This window comes from Aspergillus aculeatinus, assembly GCF_003184765.1.
Source record: "Aspergillus aculeatinus CBS 121060 unplaced genomic scaffold BO66scaffold_19, whole genome shotgun sequence".
Lineage (NCBI taxonomy): Eukaryota > Fungi > Ascomycota > Eurotiomycetes > Eurotiales > Aspergillaceae > Aspergillus > Aspergillus aculeatinus.
Window position 1 is genome coordinate 21,626 of NW_020291488.1, and position 18,808 is coordinate 40,433.

The following is an 18,808-nucleotide window of genomic DNA, read 5'->3' on the forward strand; positions in this document are numbered from 1 at the left end:
CGGAGTGTTTCTGCCCGCCGCAAAGAAAAGCGATAGGGAATGGAGAAAAAAAAAATTATCTCCGACTGCGACAAGAGCTATTCACGCATGCTTCTCATTCTTTGTTGTGATAACTCTTCATAATTCTTGATTGCGACCTTCAAATTCACTTATACGGCATAGTTCTGTCAGGTCCCGAATTTGTGCAATCATAGTCATGGCTAGCATTGGGGAAGGAACCCAAAAGAAGCGCAAGCTCACAGACGTTGAAGAGATCGAGATCGACGTCTCTGCCCCTGAGCCGCCATCGAAGAAAGCTTTGCGCAAAGCGAAGAAAGCAGCCACTGCAAAGCCCTCCGAGTCTACCACAGAGACTGAAGCGGTGGCCGCTGTCGAAAAACCTACTACTGCCCCCCAAAAGCGTTCAGATCACGGTGTCTGGATTGGAAATCTTGCCTTTTCTGTCACGAAGGATGATCTGCGCACCTTCTTGACGAGCAACTGCTCCTTCGCGGACACGACCATTACACGCATACATATGCCCAAGGGCGCGGAAAAGTTCGGAAAATCTCAGAACAAGGGCTTCGCTTATGTCGACTTCTCCACTCAGAAGGCGGCCGAAGAGGCAATTGGCCTCAGTGAGCAGCTCCTAACGGGTCGTCGCGTGCTTATCAAGGATGCAAAGAGCTTTGCTGGAAGGCCAGATAAACCCAAGGAAGACGGTCAAACGGGCTCTGCAGCATCCGGCCATGCCCCCTCCAAACGCATATTTGTCGGCAACCTCGGCTTTGACGCCACCAAAGAATCCATTGAGGAACATTTCGCTCAATGCGGTACTGTGGCTAACGTACATGTGGCGACCTTCCAGGACTCCGGCAAATGCAAGGGTTACGCTTGGGTGGTGTTTGAGGATCTTGCCGCAGCTGAAGCAGCGGTGAAAGGCTATGTGCTAGTGAAAGAGGATGAGGAGGAGGAAGACGACTCCGAACCAGAAGAGCGCAAAAAGCCCAGGAAGCCCCGGCAGAGGAAGATTTGGGTGAACTTCCTTCTGGGACGGCGGCTGCGTATGGAGTTCGCCGAAGACGCCACTACTCGCTACAAGAAACGGTTCGGAAAGGACGGCGAGGGCAAGAGAAATAACAACTCAGAGACCGGCGATGCCGAGGCCGGAGAATTCGAATCCACCGAAGAGCAGCCTCGCCAAGCACGACCTCCTAGAGCCAAGCAAGCGAAGCCCGAATATACAAGATACGACCAGGACACAGTGCAGAAGCTTAGTGGTGCCATTGTTGAATCCCAGGGCAAGAAGACCACCTTCGATTAAAGGTGATCAGTAAGGCGATGAGAGCAAGCACGTGGACGACAGACAGGCTTTGAGGGTCGGACGTTGGCCTTAAAATGAAGAACGATACTGGAGGGAGACCCTCAACTGTGTACTCTGGCCGTTGATTGTCACTCATCGATAACGCGCGAGATTGTGAGCTGGTCAAGCCTTGCATGGTCGAGAGTCGCTTGTCGCTTGGTCTGAATTGCACGGGGAAGGAGGTATTTCCTCGACTCCATTCATTGGACTGATACTCCACCGGTTCCGCTGGTACGCATAAGTACCGTGTATGTATATAGACTTGTAGCAGAAGGGAAGGGGAAGGAGGGTGTGGATCCAAGGCAGATTGCAGGAAGAAGGGACTTATACCCTTACGATGATTTCGGAATGAAAATGATTGATTAGCTTCGTATCAAAGAACCAGCTGATCATTGCAATCGTTGTCATTTATATCACAAATCCATCAGATTTGGTCGGTCGAAGACCATCAATCTCTCGCATCTAATTATCAAACTAGTCAATTGAATATTGACTAATTGGGACGTAAACGAGTGAGATTAACGCAGGAGAAGCTTGGGTACCTCAGCTGTTAGTTACATACACATAGTAGTTAGTTACACCTGCCAAGGCGTTAGTCAGCAGTATTAGTTAACTATTCACATCCACTGACCAACGATGATGATGATGATGATGATGATGATGATTATTATCATTATTATTATTCTTTTCTCAATTTAAGGGTGTATACAAGGTACAGTGTGTGCATGTGGATGTGGGATGTTGGAATTGAGATGCGTATGGACACTCCAAATTCAATTTACGTACGTATGTTTCCGAAGCTTCTGCCATGACCCTCATAGAAAGGGGTCCTCTATATGTGCTCGAGCTGGAGGGTATGGACATTCCTGGATATTCAAGTGGGAGTGGGCTTGAAACAGACCAAACAGTTCCACTGGTTGGAAGTCTGGATGGACTATGGGGAACTCGGGAGTTGCGACCGCGCGTCGATCAAGTCGCTGTGGTTCGTTCCTGGTTTTGGTCAGTTCTTTTACTGAGCTCGGATTGATTACCTACAGTGTACAGTGTACGGAGACTACCTAGTACTACTCTACCAGGTACTTCCAATAAGTTGAATTTGATTACCTTCAACTACCTAATCTCAAGTACTCCGTACTCGTTCTAGAATCGCTGAGGTGGTCGTGGAGGGCACTAAACCGGATTGAGCTGGTTGACATCGAAAGAGATGTCATGGCTCTCTCGTCAGGGCTCCGTCTCTCGCAATGCTCAAAACCACCAACTCCTCCCACCCCCAACTGAATTGAATTGAACTAACCACTCCAACTAACTTAAGAGGTGCTGTTGTTGCTTTTCCTTTTCCCTCAATCTCTCCTTCGCCCTCTTTTTAGAGGTGCAGTATTCTATCTTTTTCTTCTCCTCGATTACTTCGTTTTTCTTTTCTTCTTCTTGTTCTTCATCAGCATCTTCTTCTTCTTCTTCTTCTTCTTCTTCTTCTTCTTCTTCTTCTTCTTCTTCTTCTTCCTTCCTCCTCCTCCTCCCCCCCACCCACTTCTTACTTTCTTCTCCCCGTTCTTCCCCCTCCCCCCCTCCCCTTCTTCTCACATGCGTGTCACTACTTTCTTCTTCCTGGTCCCCGTTCTGTTTGCCTTGACTTCTGTCCTCCCACCCGCCGCCGACCACCATTAGCCACAACCAACCGACCAGCCGACCAACCACCATCCTCATCACTACCACCACTAGCAAACACCTGCTACTGCAAGCCGTCAGTGCACTTCGATCATCTCTTATAATTCGTCTCGTTTGCCTGCACCGCAATCATCCTCGATCATTACAGCTACCCTCTTTCGATTCATTTGACTTCGTCTAGATGGCGCCACGACGTCACAACATCGGTGCTAGCCGCCGAAGGAGAAGAGACGAGGAAGGCGAAGATGAGGGCTCACTCGACGGTGAGCTGGAGGATGACTCTCTCAGCGAAGGCTCTGTTATCAGCCACCAAGATGATGAAGACGCCGATGGAGAAGGTAGTGATGAAAGCGACGACGAGCTGCAAACATCTTCGCACACTCATGCTTCACGACTCAATGGCCGAAGGCCAGAAGTAAACCAGAAACCGGGGCGCCGTCATTCGACATCTCCGAGCAAACGGCTTCTCGCTAGCACGATGTCAGATACAGAGGCTATGATGAATGGCATGAAACTATCGGAAGACACCACCCGGGAGGCGGAGATCCATTTTGATGACTTGAAAGGGGAGATTGGCCCTCTAACGGGAAGAACCCCATCGGCACCACCATCGGAACCGAGAAGGGAGACCATTACAGAGAAGAAACGCCGGGAGCAGGAGAGGACCATAACCAAGGAGAAGGATGAGAGCCCTGCTTTGGTGCCCACCCGAGGGAGCTTCTTCCTTCACGATAAGCGTTCTATCGACACTGTGACGAATGGCCACAAGGCTTCCCCGAAATCGAAGTCCAGGCCATATGGACTTATTGTGGACGGTAATGTGCGCAGGTGCGTCAAGATCCAGACTCCGATCTCGTAGAGCCGGTCGCTTCTACGTGTCAGCCCATAACACCAGCTAACCTGCTGTAGACACAACGTCAAGTCGGATGCAAGCGAAGGGCAGTGGACGCATGATCTCCACGATACCGTCGCTGGAGACCGTCCAGCGACAGCCAAGGCCCCAACCGTGTCAACAGGGTTCTCGAACTACCCCCAGCGACCTGTTCCCACGGCTCCCAGGTCAACCCCGCCTAATCGGTCTTTTTCGAGCACTACGTTGATCGGGAACGTGCCGGTGGTGGTCCTCTTACCAGGTATGGAACAGCCTATATCCTATCCAGCAGTCACAAAAAAGCAACACACTCGGCTCCCTCAGCATCGCCCTCCGCTACGTCGCGATAAACCTGTCCGGATCTCGCTTCCGGGCCAACCTCCTCGATATATTTTTCCCGCCATAGAGCGGTCCTTCATCTTCATCCCCCGGGCTCTGCGCCCGAATCAGCAGGCTTTCCGCGGACGTCGTGGCGGTTTTATGACAGGGCGACGCCCCAGCATCTATGCAACTTCGACGTACGCCCCTAGTGTCAGTATCAGCCGACGATCATCCTTGGGCAAGCCGCCCTCACAGGAGGGATGGCACTCGCCGGCCGGCTCGGTTTTCTCACGGCCTACCATCATTACCACTGAAAATGGAAAGCCAGTCGTCCGCCTACCTCCTCCCCGACCGCCTTTGGGAATCCCGCAGGTTCCTGCTGGTCCAGTAGTTGCCTCGTCGGCAATTCCGCCCCCTATGTCTTCTTTACCGCAGCCCCCCGCGTACCGTGAGAGCCGCCCGGCTCCCATTCCGATGCATCAGCCTCGTCCTCAGAAGGCCGTTTCAGTTGCCGACATCGAGATGCCGGCAGCCTTTCCCTTCCACACGCCCCAGCCCCAACAGGAGCAGCCTTTCCATCACCAGGTGCCGATGCCTGCCAACGGACCCGTCTATGGTCCCGAGGCCTCTGCCCACGCACCTGCTGCTCACACGTCTGCAACGCCTGTGTCCCACATTCCCGACCGCGCGATCCATGCGCAGCCGTTCCAGCCATACGGATTTCAGCAACCTCAGGTGTTCTATCCTGCATCATACCCGGCGGCTGCCGTCTATTACCCGAGTTCGGGTACAGACTATTCCACTTTCAACGCGGCAAGTGCTCCAGGAGCCTCCGCGCCGGCCTTCCCGCAGGGACAACATGGGCCCCCCTACACGATGCCGGCGGCGCCTTCGTCGGGTGAACAAGCGTCGCAGCCAGGAATGGTTGCCCATGAAGCTGGCGGGACGGTCTACTTCTATGATCCCAACCAGATGTATCCCAACTCGTCATACGGAATACACAATGCTCCCGCGCCTGGTGGAGTGGTTGGCATGGGTGGGATGTTAACACCGCCAGGCGCAACTTACTATTACGCCCAGTCCCAGGGCGGTGTCTACTATGCCTCGCAGTGATTGACCCACTGGAGGCTTCACTTCTCGATTTCCGTCTCTTTTCTCTTCTCTTCTCTTCTCTTCGTCTATCTTCTTAAAATCCCTTCCATGCTACCGACTCTAAAATCTCTGACCTCCCCTCCATGATGACTATTTTACTTCTCTATTCTTTTTCTATATTCCCTCATATTTTCATTCTCACGGAAACGCACCGATTTTTGACATGTCTTCGAAAACATGATGATGTCTCTTTTCTGCCACGGCTCTTCTTGATGTGACCTATGCTCACTCTTCCAGTTTTATCTTTCCGTGGTATAGGCTCGCCGAGCATGTTCATGCTGTTCGGGCTGTCTTTCAGTTGTGGTTAGATTAGGCTTTTCTGCATTACTAGCGACTCTTGTGATCTCCCCGCCTCGTCATTCGCCCTTGAATTTCCCCATCACTCTATAGCTCATGCCGTTTCTCCTGTCGGTGTCTTCTTGTCTATTTCTATCTCTTATTATTTTTTTCTTCTTTTTTGTTTCATGGTTGTTTTTCCGGATGATGTGTCCGCCAGTGGTTGCTTGCTGCGGGACACCACCAGTCCTCCCGGTGTACGGATACCATTTTTGTCCCATGTACGCACGCGGTGAATGAATGACCATGGCCCCTATTTTTCATGACTTCGTTGCATGTCCAGTTTCCATGGTCTTTATAATGAATGTACTGAATGATACTCACTACTCTCGTTGGTGTTGATGCCTATTCGTAGCGATGAGAAAGACTCAGCTGGTCTGATCGGCGGCCAAGCTTGTTCGGTGGGTGCCTGTCAGTTGAGAGGGGAAAAGTGGCAAGCTCTCGGCGCCGACAGCCAAGAGCCAAGACGTTGTCAAGGAGTGTCCTTCGTATACTAGCTTTTTGTGAGTCGCATGATGCAAGAAGTATCCAGAGCGAAGATTCAAGAAGGAACGGCAAGAGGGGGTGAGAGATATGGAGCAATAGGGATGGATGCATTACTGCATCACTTTTTTCTCAGTTTAATGGTGAATTTAGGACCGACCATAGCATCGCATAGCAGGCATTATTGCACAATTGCTAGGTGATCCCCCAGCAGGCAAGCGATCTGAACGTGACGTCAGCACTGGCTGTCAAAACGGGCTCGGAAGAAAGGATCTACCACTAAGTGGCAGCACCCTGAGCAACAGCAGTGCTGTCCCCTCTTCCTCCCGGTCAGTATGAAATCATACTGCACTAGAGGGATGGACAAGAAGAACCGGGGGATTCCAAAATTAGACCCGATGAGATGTCACTCAGCAATGCCTCATCATTCTGCAGGCATCGGATCCACCGGGGGGGGGGGGGGTAAGAAAGGATAGATAGCAGAGGTACAGTACAGTACAGAATACTTAGCAGGTACTTCGATGGCCATTCCACTGGTTCTGTGGAGTCACTGAGTCGGGGTAAGTGGAAGAGAACCGGAGATCCGTGCCGTACAGATAGGCAATGATGATTACAGAAGTGGGGAAGCAAGACCTTCATGTACCAGTTGGCGTTGTACCTACGGAGTAGTAACTAGGTCAATTGACAATCACTGAAGCAATCCTAAAGTACAGTCAGTACTCACTAATTGAATGTATTCGAGTATATCACGTCAACAGATCGGTGGGCCCATGAAAAAGAACCAAAGAAAACGAGGAGGAAAAGGAAGGAATGACGGAAATCAAACAAGGATTCATGGATTACCGTAGTTTTGGGGTTTTAGTTTACAGTAGTCAACTATGAGTAGTTAAGTTGCTAGGTAGGTAGGTTCTGACATAGCCCTGGGTACTAACTTATAGTTAGTATAGTAAGTTAGTAACTACCTAGTACTGTACATAGTACTATGGATACATCGAGTAAAAGAGAAGGCTCACCGCCTCGGCCGGATGCAGCCAGCCAGCAACCGCGGACGCGCAGGCTGGCAGGGCTCTCTGCCTTCAAGCAACCAGCTGACCTCCAGCTCCAGCTGCTTTTTCCCTCCCTCTTTAACTCCGCCTTCTCCTCCTTCTCTCCTCTTCCTCCTCTTCTCTTTCTCCCCTTCTCTTCCGTCATCTCCCCATCTCCCCCATCTCCCCCCATCATCTCTCTCACGTCTTTCCAACTTAATCTTCCTCAACACCACCTCACCCTCTCCCCCATTCAAATCCTTTGAATCTTTTCTATCTCTGTCTACTCTTTTAGTTACTTCTCACTCTCCTTTCCCTTACTCCTACTCCTCACTGACTTCTTCCATCAACCATTATCTCACCCACAGTCATCCATCCATCCATTCATCCCACGCTCTACATCTATCCATATTATCTATCCTCCTTTCATCCTCTCTTTCTCTCTCAAATAACATCATCTCAGCTGGGCTGTTTTAGTGCTCTAATTCTGTCTCGTACTCTGCCACTTGGACTTCAAGACTACTTCTACTACTTGATCACGCCCGAGCCCGTTAGCGTTGCCGTGCTGCCTGATCCATAAGGTCCAGACCCTCTTATTTCTACGCCAAGCAAGAGCTTCCACACGGTCGGACATCATCATCAATCAACATTATCAGTATCACCATGGCTACTCCCACTGCTCCCACTTCGGCTGTGGGTCCCAGCACTTTGATCACAGTCAAGGTGTTGTATAATGACAATACTCGTCGCTTCAAGATTCCGTTGAAAGAGCTTGGAGCTCGTACTCTACCCCAGAATGTGAGTTTCGAGTCCCCATTCGACCTGCCGACCGGAGCTCCTCCGCCCCCCCCACCCAAATCAGCCTGAAACCTGCCCTTCCCTCCGCTACTCTCTGCCTTTCTCTCCCCCAGTGTCTTTTTCTTCGGAAAACCACTTTCTCTGCTAGAATGATGTCTCCTCCCCTGTATATGTGTCTCATTCATTTGGAGGCCTATGCCTCCTTATAATTCCGTCCCTTCGTAACGAGGATTTTGATCAGCTGTGCAAGCCGCGCCCATCGCTTACCGCATGCTGATCCCTTATTCTTGGCTCTAGCTCCGCCAACTGCTTAGTGTGCCGGACGACGTGAACGTGATTTTTGAGCGGTACTCGGACAGTGCCGGCAACTATGTGCACCTGGACAGCCAGAACCCGGCCGTTTACAAACAACTCTACCGGGCAGCCAAAGCGAAACTCAAGCTGCGAATCAAGGCCACTACTGCCGATGAGATTGCTTCCCAACCCCCTATGGAGGAAGGATCGTCTGAACAGCAGACTGCCTCTCGATATAGCTACCTAGAAACTGTCTTGGGTTCCCCCCTCCCTGAATCTCAGGCTGAAGTTGTGCCTACTACGGCGTCCGCATCAGCCACCGACCTGGTTGACAATGTGGCTTGTCCCATCCCAGCAGAGACTCAATCTGCTCACTGGGAGACTAAGCCTTCTCCACCACCGAACTTCCGTGACTTCGTGTTCGACGGTTCCCACTTCCCGGTCGTGTCCCATGCCTCTCCCAGCGGAGTATTCTGCATCGATTGCAATCGCTGTGGTTTGTCCATTCCGAACGAACACTATCACTGCAGCATTTGCGATAACGGGGATTATGATCTCTGCCCTCAATGCGTGAACAGCGGAGCGACCTGTCTCAATGAAGAGCACTGGTTGATTAGACGGGTCGTCAAAGACGGCCAAGTCACCAACAGTACCACCGAGACGATTCCTCCCCGCAAGGTCGCAATTGAGGACGCCAAAGAGGCGCCTACGGTGTCGACTCCCGAACCAGTCCGCGAGCCCTCTCCCAAACCCGCCCCAGCTTCGGCTCCACCTTCAGCTCCGGCCGCGCCAGAGCCCAATAGTCTGCGTATCTGTAATGACTGTCTCAAAGGTAAACCTCCTTGTCTGTATCCTGAATCTAATAAGATGTTAACTAGTCACAGAACATGAAGAGAGCAAGATGGTCTCGTGTGCTGACTGTGATGACTACGATCTCTGTATCACCTGCCTCCTCAAGGACTCGCATGGTCATCATCCCGCCCACACATTCGCTCTGGTTGAGGACCGCCAGTTCGCTTTGAAGAGTATCGTCCAGTCGCGTTGCAACCCAGGGCGTCATCATCACCATGCGGCAATCTGTGATGGATGCGAGAAGGTACTGTTCTTGGTTCTGTCCGGTTCTTATATGTTGTCTAGAGTCAACTAACGGTTGTGCTAGCGTATCGTTGGTGTCCGCCACAAGTGCTTGACCTGCCCGGACTGGGACTACTGCACCGAATGCTACGAGAAGGTCCCTCAGCAACACCCCGGTCATCGGTTCGCACCCCTTTATGATACGATCGCTGAGCCTTTGATCAACCACGAGGTGCACTACGGTATCTACTGTGACGGTCCTCTGTGTCGGACCAAGTCCTGTCCCACATTCATCACTGGTACTAGGTACAAGTGTTCCGTGTGCCATGATACCGATTTCTGCGCCAGTTGCGAGGTTCACCCGACAAACACGCATAATCGAACCCACCCATTGCTCATGCTCAAGACCCCCGTGCGCGACGTCCGGGTCAGCACCTTCGATAGATCCGAGCAAGGCGTGACCATGATCGGTGACCGCCTGGAAAAGTCTCTCTCAACTGAATCCGCCACTCTTGGTGAACCTGAGCAGACGGTCCAGGAAGCGTCCGAAGCAGCCAAAGAGGCCGTTGAGGAGCCGGCTCCCGTGGAGCAAGCCAGCCCTACTGTGGACACGACCCCAGCCCCAGCTGAACAGACTGAACAGAACCTAGCTGTGGACCCCGCCTCTGGGTACCAAGCTTTCTTCATTCGTGACACAATCCCCGATGACACGGCCATGGCTCCCAACACTCCTTTCCAGCAAACATGGACACTCTTCAACCCGGGTCCTTTGGCGTGGCCTGCCGGGACGGATGTGCAGTTTGTAGGTGGCGATTCAATGTTCAATGTGGACACCAACCACCCATTGAGCCTCAACTCCATCGCCGCCGCCATGGAGAGCAACAAGTTGAGCCAGCCTTTGGAGCCCGGTCAGAGTGCCGACTTCACGGTGACCCTCAAGACACCTAGCCGTCTAGGCACTGCCATTTCCTATTGGCGACTCAAGCTTCCTAGCGGCATGCCATTTGGCCACCGTTTGTGGTGTGATATTCAAGTGCGCAACGTGAACCCGGTGGCTGAGACCCCCTCGCCGTCCGAGGATGTCCAAGCGGCACCCGCTGTGGAAGCTGATCAGCCTGAGCCTACGGGTAGTCAGATGATCTTTCCCAAGTTGGAGAAGGAGTCTCCGGAGTCGAGCACGCACGAAGCTGCAATTACGGCACCCTCGGTGTCCTACCGCTCGGAGCAGGATGTTCTGGATGACATGGACAGTCTGACCTTGGATGATGAGACGGACGTTGGTCTCTTGACAGACGAGGAGTACGACATCCTGGATGCCAGTGATCAAGAGTACCTTGAGGCCAAGTCCCAGCATTAGTGGAGTGGCTTGGTTCACGACAGGGACTCTTCATAGCACGGACTTTCTGGGTTGTGGATGGAGTTACTTAGCGATGACAGAAAGTGGGGACAGTGCTTCTGGGGTGCTTTTTGGGTTTTATGTTTCTATTTCCTTGCTTTCTCTTCTGACGTAGCTAAATCCGGGGCTCTGTAATTGAATGGGAAAAGGGGATTGCATCCAGCCTAACGAAAAGCGGGGTAGGGGGAGGAGATGAATTATGGAATGATGAAATTAGCTGTAGTGAGAGAGACTCAGACTCAACTCCAATTACTCAGGTTGCAAACAATGTATGATAGACCAGTAGATTAAGTAGAGTAAGGTATGAAGCTCTCCCTCCTCATCGACCTCCTCCATCAACACTTTGTCTTATTACCTGATGCATTCTCTTCTGTCGCGCGCACACACACTGTGTACACACATATACAAGCATTTTCTCTTTGGCTCATTCACTTTCTTCTCCACTCCAATTCCCCACCCCCCGCATTCCTCTTTGGGTGAGGAGATTTGCTCATCAGTTGGCCTGCCCCCGGCCCCCTTGCCTCCTCCTCTCCTCCTCTCCTCTTCCTCCTCCTCCTCCTCATCCTCATCCTTGTCCTCCTTCCTTCCTCTTTCCAATGCTCCGCTTGAAGGTTGTTCCGAGAAATGGGACAACTAACACGTATACACGCTCACCGGCTCAACAGAAGCGCAGTCACGGCTGCGCAGACTGACCACGCTGGCTAGCCTACCTTCCGAGTATCTTTTTTCCACTATGAAGAGCTCTTTCAATCTCGCCATCCTTGTCTTGGTGGCAGCCAATCTTTATGGGCCTGTCTGTCACTGGCTCACCGTCGTGGGAGTTTTCCGGACAGCCACTGACATCGTGACAATCGAGGCCCAGAAAATCCATAAGATCGAAGACACCATGCAGTGCGAAGATATGCATTACTATCAACCTACTGGCCAGATCTTTGTAGCCTGTGAAGACTCCCTCTTGCCCCGCTTCGAATGGTTCCCGCCACTGGGAAATTTGCAGGGGCCGGCTCAGTCAGCAGGTTCATTTCATGTCATCGACCCCAAGGTAAGACGTACCCAGTCGGCATGATGGTGATGCGAGGCTCATGGCATACGACTAGACCCTCAAGTCCCGGCGGCTTGCATTCGATAACTTCCACGGGCCCTTTGTGACGCATGGGATTGATCTGGTCGACGATCCGGATCGCCAGGGTGCCATTTACATCTATGCGATTAACCATTTATCGAACCCGCACTACTTTGAGACGCCCTCGACTGAAGGCATTCCGAAGGCCCACTCCCAGATTGAGCTCTTTCACCATGTCTTGGGATCCAGCACCGTTCGCCATGTCCGCTCAATTTCTCATCCTTTGATTGTCACCCCGAACGACATTTACGCCGAGAGCCTGCACTCGATTTATGTCACGAACGACCACTTCTATCGAGAAGGCATCATGCGCACGGTCGAAGATATACTCCCGTTGGCAAAATGGACCAATGTCATCCATGTGAATGTCGATCCTATTCAGTCGAACAGCACAGCTACGGGCGTCGATGCCGTCGTGGCGTCTCAGGGATACCTGAACCTCAACGGATTGGGCCATGGGCAGTCCAAGGAAGAGTTGTTGCTCTCCAGTGCCGCAGGAGGCATCATGTACCGTGCAAGGGCAGACCGCAGCAACCGCACCCTCTCGGTGCTGGATGAGTTTGCGTTCGAGAGCACGATCGATAATCCAACCTACTATGACGATCCTTATGCAACCCCCGAGGATGACGCTAGCGGATACGTGGTCGGTGGTCTGCTGCGGGCAGTCGATCTGCGCCGAACTCACAACGACCCGCATGCTCAAGAAGGAGTCATGGTGTGGCACCTGCGTCGTCATTTCGGAGACACAGCGAACCCGGAATGGGAGAAGCGGCTCATTTTCGAGGATGATGGAAGCAACATCCGATCCGCCAGCACCGCGTTGTTGCTCCCTGTAGATCCCAAGGATTCTGTGGCGAAGACGGCGATGCTGTTTGTGACAGGCTTTGTGTCGAAAAATATCATTGCTGTGGAGGTGCCGTTGTAAGGGGGGGGCTACACTGAAGCGAAACTACTTTCTTATCATTATCATAATCCGCAAATTACTTACGCTATTGAATCCTCCTCCTCCCTCTATGTATCCTCATTCAAGAGGGAGAAAAACAAAAGACCAATAAAGAAAACTATGTAATCTTCCTCAATGCTTTGACTACCTCCTCAGTCCTTACCACCTCCGCGAATTCGCCATCCAAACTCGCCAACGAAACCGCGTGCACCGTCTCCGCATCGAAGCCCCCCTTTGCCCACGTCGCCGTCGCATCGCCTACCAAGAGAATGCGCCCTGGATCCGCCGTCGGTGGGATTGCATGCGCGCCCGTGCGCTGATCCACGGGCACAAGACCATCCTCCTCCCCGCCCTCGTGGGTACCCCGACCGCGATCCACCACGCCGAGGTTCGCCGCCATGCGCACGGTCGTCGACACGCAGTGATCGGTGGTCAAGCCCGTCACGACCAGCTGGCGGATCCCGCGCGCGCGCAGGTGGGCCTCCAGCCCCGTGCCGATGAAGCTCGAGTTGACGCATTTCCAGAAGACGGGCTCCGAGCCGTCCGGCGCGGGCACCGCGAAGTCGAGCGGCTCGCGCCCGTTGACCGGGGCCGCCGGGTTGAAGGGCGAGTCTGGCTCCGTCGAGGTGTGGAAGACATGGATGACTTCCATGGCGGTGGTGGTGGGCGTCGTCTGCGCTGCTGCTGCTGCGGCCGCCGCGCGGAAGGCGAGCAGCAGGGATTGGATGTTGGGCTCGTAGAGCGGGTTGGACCGTGAGGGGCCCCAGTGGGTTGGATGCGTGAAGGCGGTTTGGTTGTCGATGAGGAGGAGCGCCGTCGGGGTGGTGAAGGTTATTGGTGGATTGGGAGGGGTCATGGTGGATGATATCTTGGTTGATTCGTGGGTAGTATAGTGGATATTGGTGTGGGCGTGGTGGGCAAGGTGGTTGAGGAGGTGCGGTGTCTTCATATTCTTTGCTTGGTTGCTGATGACGAGGATGGTGGGTGAGATGTTTATACCTCAAGGTGGTTATAGATCGCGGTGGTGGTGGTAAGTGAGTCACATGGGTCAGCAAATACGGATTACCAATTGATCCCTGATGATAAATCAAACTGTAATGTGACTCTACGGGGTAGCAGAGAATGACCTTTGACAAGAGAATATCCTAAGTCAGTTGATATACTGAGATTAATTCGGCTCCTGATTTTCACGATGACGATTACTGCTGCCTAAGGCATAGAATGCTGCCTTGTTGCCTCAGGTGAGTATTTCGGCCGTGTTACTCCATCCAAACTCCGCACTTTGCCTTCTTCCTTCTCAATCAATCAATCAATCAATCATCCCTCTAAGTACTTCTCACTCAATTGTGTCACCCCGGCAAACAATGCCGGTTTTCCTCAGAGCCCCCCAGGCCCGAGTGCTGCTCCGATCACGACCGCCGACAACCTCCCTGAGCAGCAACAGCAGCAGCAGCAGCAGCATCACTTCTCTCCTCCGCCACCAGCAACAACAGCTCAACAGATACGACCACTGCAATTACTTCTCCACCACATCCGCCACCTCGTCTCCCTCCTCCTCTTCCAAGGCCCAAACCTCGTCCCCACAATCGCTTACCTCCACCGCCAGCCACTCCCTCTCCAGCGACATCAACCCGCCCGCGAGCACCCGCCCAGCAGAGCTCACCCTCCCCTCCGCCCTCGGCCCCTCGGCCTCGCCCGCCGACAAACTCAAACACTACCTCGCCGTCGGCCGCGCCTACCTGACCTTCTACAAGACCGGCCTCAAGAATGTCTACCACAACCACCGCGCCGCGGTGCCCCTCCGCCGCGCCCTGGACTTACCCGCACATCTCCCGACCTCCGCCTATTTGGCGGTGACGCAAGAGGCACTGGGGGCGAGCAAGGGTCGCGCCAATGTCACGACGAAGTCGACGAAGACAACGACGACAACGACAGCAAAGGACAACAACAGCAACAGGCCGGGCGTCATCTCACGCTCCAGCTTCCAGCTCCTCCATCGCGCCGCCTACGACATCCGTCGCATGATCCCCTTCACCCTCCTCCTCATCGTCTGCGGCGAATTCACGCCCCTCGTCGTCCTGGCGCTCGGCAATGCCGTCACCCCGCGGACGTGTCGCGTGCCCCGCCAGTTGGAGAAGGAGCGCGCGAAGCGCGTCCAGCGGAAGAAGGTGGCGCTACTCCTCGATCGCGGGACGGTCACGGCGCCGGAGGTCGGCAGTGAGAAGGAGATGAAGAGCGTGAGGTGGTTGATGGGCGTGAGTGGAGACGGGGATCGAGACGCGGTCGCTCGGGCGTGCGCGGTGTTCGGCCTGGCGAGGTCGCATGATCGCCTGGCCTGGCCCGTGCTCCCGGTGTATCGACGGCGCTTAGAGCGGTATCTGAATTATCTGGAGGTGGATGACGAGTTGATCCGGAGGAGTGGCGGTGTTCAGGCCATGGAAGCGGCCGAGGTCCGCATTGCAGTGGAGGAGCGCGGCGGAGTTGGGGTGGGTTCTCGGGGCAATGGGAGAAATGGATGGGAGGTGGAGCGCGAGGAGAGACGATGGTTGGAGAAGTGGTTGCAATGGAGGGGTTGAGTAGTTCCTCTATTCATGTAGACTCCATCAATTCATACACAAGACTAGGTAGGTACTGTGGCGTATATTTGGTATGTATAGTAAGGAGTATGTATAGTGGTATATATGCTCCCTCAAATGGCCCCCGATTGATTCATAGAACGCTTGAAGTATATTCAGGTGTCATTTGCTACACAGACTAGACACTCAACTGTAATGACAAGTCATCGAAGAGTCCGAAACGCTTTCCTTCTCAGCTTTCTGCAGGTTCCGCCACAATTTGATATCCAAGTCAAACCCTTCTTAGTAGTATACAATTCAAATTCATCGCACCCAACCAAAAGAAAACGCCGCCCGCAGCAATGCACATCCATCCATTTCCCTCATAATTAATCAATCATTCCATATAAACCCGCCCACGCCCCTTGGAGGCCAGGCCAAGCCATCCTACTCACAAATGGTATCTCAGGAATGAAATGCTCAGAAGACTATCCAGAAACTCAAGCAGCAACCGCTAGAAGGATCCACAAATACAACGAAACAATTCATCACTCATCATGAGGTCACGCCCGGGCGGACCGCGCCGGCCGTCGCCTGAGCCGCGTTCCGCACTTGCTTCGCCCAGCGCAGTCCACAGCTGTTGCAAAGGTCCCGGTTGCCACTGGGTCCCCGCCGCCACTCCGGGGTAGTCTTTGCCCGACACATCGAGCAGCTCTTTTCCACCACAATGGTGCTCTGCTTGCGCTTGCGCTTCTTCCGCCGTGTGATCAACCGCTGCATCTCGTCCGACAGGGTGCGGTTCTGCTTCTCCAATTCCCGCAGTTCGAACTGCCAGCTGGAACCCCGCGTGGGCGCCAGCTCCGTGAACAGCGTATTATCTTCCAACGAGGCTAATTGCTGATTGCCCGCTGGCAACCGGTTGGTTCCCACCAGCCCGGATAAGTCCACCCCGGTTGGCGCGAGCCCTAAGTCACTTGATGAACCCGGTTCGTCAGATGCCCCGGGCGTGGACATCTTTGGGAAGCGTAACTGCGCCACCAGGAAAGAAGGCGGGGCCCCTTCTTTTGCATCGCCGGGTAAAAGCGTCGTCTGTACCTGGAGCATGTGGCCCTTGCGGTGACGGATTTTGTGGTTGAACGAAACCTGTTGGCCACCCCTCGCTGCCTCGAGCGCCTGCAAGGCCTGTGGTCGCGTGTCCGCTCCCATTAGGTCCTGAATGCTCTTACCAATCAGGTCTTCCGGCAACCGACCTAGCACCGGCCGCGTCTTCGATGAAACATAGAGGACGATTCCGGACATCGACAGCTTAGCCCAAAGGTCGTTCTCTGCCAAGCCTCCACGGCCAACGACAGCAACATGATCAAGACTGTACACGGCCCGGGGACGACCCACCAGAACCATGTATTGCCGTCCGCGGTCGGTGATGTGCCACGACCCGTGGCTTTCGAACCAGACATATCCACTATGTTTCTTCCGGATGCGGTACGCCACACTCACAGGCTCGGGAGTAATGCAGGCACGGAGTTCGCGAATCACAGGACCGATGTCACTCGGATGGCAGACGGTGGACAAGCCCTTCCCAACTAGTTCTACCGCGTCATATTCCAGGACCTTGGGACAAGACGGGGACAAATAGAGGAATTCACCCTCAAACGAAAGCACATGGATGACATCGTCCGTGTTTTCCACCAAAACTCGATCCAGTAATTCTCGATAGATGGGCATAGAGCCGTTTAGGCTGTCGAGAATTGTCGACACCTGCTCCGGAGCCCACATAGTAATCAGCTCCGGGTTGACTCGGTACATCTCCGGAGACGGGACTACGTAGTTGGGCAATTGACTGCGTTGATAATTGATCATGTACGTGCCATCTGCGGAAGAGTCATGTCAGTCCAGCTTCAATGAACAGCTCGGGTTCTGAGAGGGTCATACTGGGGTTTCGTCGGGTGACAGCGTCGGGCTGTTCGACCAAATCGACCTGAAAGCCGACGTAGAAGCGGTAATCCGGGCCACCCCATCGAATCGGAATCATGGTAACCAAGTTCACGAAAGGTTGTCCACCTTTTCGGTAGTTGATGATACTGGCCTGAATCTCAGCCCGATCTTCGATGGTTGACCGGAAGCGAAAGGCGGTGTTCTGATCGACAAACTTCCGCGGCATGCCCTGGTACACCACACCGTCGGGACCTTGCAGGAACCGACAGTTGTGGCCCACGATCTCATCATTGGTGTAACCAGTGAGCCGCTCGAACGCCTCCGAGACGTACACAATGGGATGGTCATCCTGGGTGATATCGCAGAGCACAAAGGCACAGGACAAGTCCACCGCACCAATATTTATCTTGGCATCCGGCCGGGACACTACTTGAGCCTAGAAGGAAGTCGATCAGTGGGCGATGGCGTTGAGTAGGCGGGTCAGCACTTGAACCTACCAATATGCCCAAGATATCGAAGCCACTGCTGGAGTAAATGCTGGAATATGGAGACTCGCTACCCACTTCTGTCTTGGCCCGAGGCGGTACGGCTGCTAAGAAGCGTAAAGAAACCGCATCAGCCTTCCGACTCAGATTGGAATCAAATAGAGCAATACCCACCCTTTGGTGAAGGCCGCTTTGGCTGGATGAATCGATGGGCTACGGTGGTATTCGAGGCTTGCCCGTAGGACTGCTGTTGCACTTCCGCCTGTGCAGCAGCACCAGCACGCCGCGCGCCGCTCTGATCCCGCGCGGGGCGGGCCGTCGATGTGGAGGGGGTTTCGACGGGAGGCCTGGCAGCGGCGGGGGCGGAGGGGGCGGCGGCGACTGCAGGTTGTACGGGAGTGCTTAGATCCTGAGCCACAGGCGGAGCCCAGTATGTGGTGGCGAGAGCCGATTGATTCCGGGGAATGGAATATGCAGCAGGAACGGGAGGATCTAGATCAATGACTTGGGTAGGCAAAGGGGGGCGCTGGACGGTAGGATGGCGATCGAGATTGGGATCTAAAGCGCCGGCTGTATGGAAAGTGGAGGCATCGTAAGCGAAGCTATTTGCTGCTTCCATGCTCATGACCATGCCGTGGCCCGGGAGAGACATCGGATCGTAAGCATGCATCGAGGCATTTGCGATTCGGCTTCCCAGACCGGGTGTCCGGGACGGGGCCGGGTGGTGGCTATGCAGACCGGATTGATGCAGAGCCAATGCATTTGGATGGGATGGGATCAGGGCACCAGGGGCACCGTTGGACAAGAAATCTGAGGGGTGCGATTGGTAGGGAAAAGTTTCCGGTTGAAACTGATCGGAACTGGGGTAAGCTAGCGGAAGGAGAGAATTTTGCTGGGCGTGAGGATAATCGGAGGGAGGACCCAGTTGGGGGTCCTGTATGGGATAGTGTGCCTGATAGAAGGAGTCGTCGAAACCTTCCATGGCGGAGGAGAGGGGAGGGGGGGGGGGG

General features: G+C 53.7%; 8 protein-coding genes across 8 annotated transcripts; 5 read left to right on the forward strand and 3 right to left on the reverse strand.

The window, feature by feature from the left end:
* The first annotated feature begins 67 nt into the window (after positions 1-67).
* Positions 68-1,756, forward strand: BO66DRAFT_391150 (putative RNA binding protein Rnp24). The gene has a single exon (XM_025647187.1). The coding sequence runs from the start codon at positions 197-199 to the stop codon at positions 1,301-1,303; it is 1,107 nt and encodes a 368-aa protein (XP_025504811.1). The 5' UTR covers positions 68-196; the 3' UTR covers positions 1,304-1,756.
* Positions 1,757-3,188: 1,432 nt separating this feature from the next.
* Positions 3,189-5,312, forward strand: BO66DRAFT_320990 (uncharacterized protein; the record flags this gene model as incomplete). The annotated part of the gene is made up of 2 exons (XM_025643695.1): positions 3,189-3,835; positions 3,917-5,312. The coding sequence occupies 2 exons, from the start codon at positions 3,189-3,191 to the stop codon at positions 5,310-5,312; spliced, it is 2,043 nt and encodes a 680-aa protein (XP_025504812.1).
* A 2,316-nt stretch (positions 5,313-7,628) lies between these two features.
* On the reverse strand, positions 7,629-8,330 carry BO66DRAFT_61430 (uncharacterized protein). Its single transcript, XM_025653446.1, has one exon. The coding sequence runs from the start codon at positions 8,176-8,178 to the stop codon at positions 7,795-7,797; it is 384 nt and encodes a 127-aa protein (XP_025504813.1). The 5' UTR covers positions 8,179-8,330; the 3' UTR covers positions 7,629-7,794.
* BO66DRAFT_61441 (ZZ type zinc finger domain protein) lies at positions 8,280-10,889 on the forward strand. The gene is made up of 3 exons (XM_025653447.1): positions 8,280-9,119; positions 9,172-9,383; positions 9,447-10,889. The coding sequence occupies exons 1-3, from the start codon at positions 8,483-8,485 to the stop codon at positions 10,716-10,718; spliced, it is 2,121 nt and encodes a 706-aa protein (XP_025504814.1). The 5' UTR covers positions 8,280-8,482; the 3' UTR covers positions 10,719-10,889.
* Positions 10,890-11,327: 438 nt separating this feature from the next.
* BO66DRAFT_470751 (serum paraoxonase/arylesterase family protein) lies at positions 11,328-12,805 on the forward strand (the record flags this gene model as incomplete). The annotated part of the gene is made up of 2 exons (XM_025652815.1): positions 11,328-11,799; positions 11,855-12,805. Exons 1-2 carry the CDS (start codon positions 11,491-11,493, stop codon positions 12,803-12,805), a joined length of 1,260 nt encoding a protein of 419 aa, XP_025504815.1. The 5' UTR covers positions 11,328-11,490.
* Positions 12,806-12,832: 27 nt separating this feature from the next.
* On the reverse strand, positions 12,833-13,965 carry BO66DRAFT_391153 (putative isochorismatase family hydrolase). The gene has a single exon (XM_025647188.1). It carries the CDS (start codon positions 13,770-13,772, stop codon positions 12,942-12,944), a length of 831 nt encoding a protein of 276 aa, XP_025504816.1. The 5' UTR covers positions 13,773-13,965; the 3' UTR covers positions 12,833-12,941.
* Positions 13,966-14,140: 175 nt separating this feature from the next.
* BO66DRAFT_391154 (uncharacterized protein) lies at positions 14,141-15,594 on the forward strand. The gene has a single exon (XM_025647189.1). The coding sequence runs from the start codon at positions 14,188-14,190 to the stop codon at positions 15,397-15,399; it is 1,212 nt and encodes a 403-aa protein (XP_025504817.1). The 5' UTR covers positions 14,141-14,187; the 3' UTR covers positions 15,400-15,594.
* Positions 15,545-18,793, reverse strand: lreA (GATA transcription factor LreA). Its single transcript, XM_025647190.1, has 4 exons — positions 17,973-18,793; positions 17,811-17,905; positions 17,311-17,749; positions 15,545-17,249 (listed from the first exon to the last, which is right to left on the reverse strand). Exons 1-4 carry the CDS (start codon positions 18,778-18,780, stop codon positions 15,934-15,936), a joined length of 2,658 nt encoding a protein of 885 aa, XP_025504818.1. The 5' UTR covers positions 18,781-18,793; the 3' UTR covers positions 15,545-15,933.
* Between the last annotated feature and the right edge of the window lie 15 nt (positions 18,794-18,808).

What these genes read in the sequence shown, in the direction of transcription:
- BO66DRAFT_391150 (XM_025647187.1), top strand. Translation starts at nt 197, where the DNA reads ATGGCTAGCATTGGGGAAGGAACCCAAAAGAAGCGCAAGCTCACAGAC.
- BO66DRAFT_61430 (XM_025653446.1), bottom strand. Translation starts at nt 8,178, where the DNA reads ATGAATGAGACACATATACAGGGGAGGAGACATCATTCTAGCAGAGAA.
- BO66DRAFT_61441 (XM_025653447.1), top strand. Translation starts at nt 8,483, where the DNA reads ATGGAGGAAGGATCGTCTGAACAGCAGACTGCCTCTCGATATAGCTAC. An exon ending in CTGTAATGACTGTCTCAAAG is followed by an intron (nt 9,120 to 9,171) that starts GTAAACCTCCTT and finishes AACTAGTCACAG; the next exon opens with AACATGAAGAGAGCAAGATG. An exon ending in TCTGTGATGGATGCGAGAAG is followed by an intron (nt 9,384 to 9,446) that starts GTACTGTTCTTG and finishes CGGTTGTGCTAG; the next exon opens with CGTATCGTTGGTGTCCGCCA.
- BO66DRAFT_391153 (XM_025647188.1), bottom strand. Translation starts at nt 13,772, where the DNA reads ATGAAGACACCGCACCTCCTCAACCACCTTGCCCACCACGCCCACACC.
- BO66DRAFT_391154 (XM_025647189.1), top strand. Translation starts at nt 14,188, where the DNA reads ATGCCGGTTTTCCTCAGAGCCCCCCAGGCCCGAGTGCTGCTCCGATCA.
- lreA (XM_025647190.1), bottom strand. Translation starts at nt 18,780, where the DNA reads ATGGAAGGTTTCGACGACTCCTTCTATCAGGCACACTATCCCATACAG. An exon ending in AAAGCGGCCTTCACCAAAGG is followed by an intron (nt 17,906 to 17,972) that starts GTGGGTATTGCT and finishes TACGCTTCTTAG; the next exon opens with CAGCCGTACCGCCTCGGGCC. An exon ending in TGTCACCCGACGAAACCCCA is followed by an intron (nt 17,250 to 17,310) that starts GTATGACCCTCT and finishes ACTCTTCCGCAG; the next exon opens with ATGGCACGTACATGATCAAT.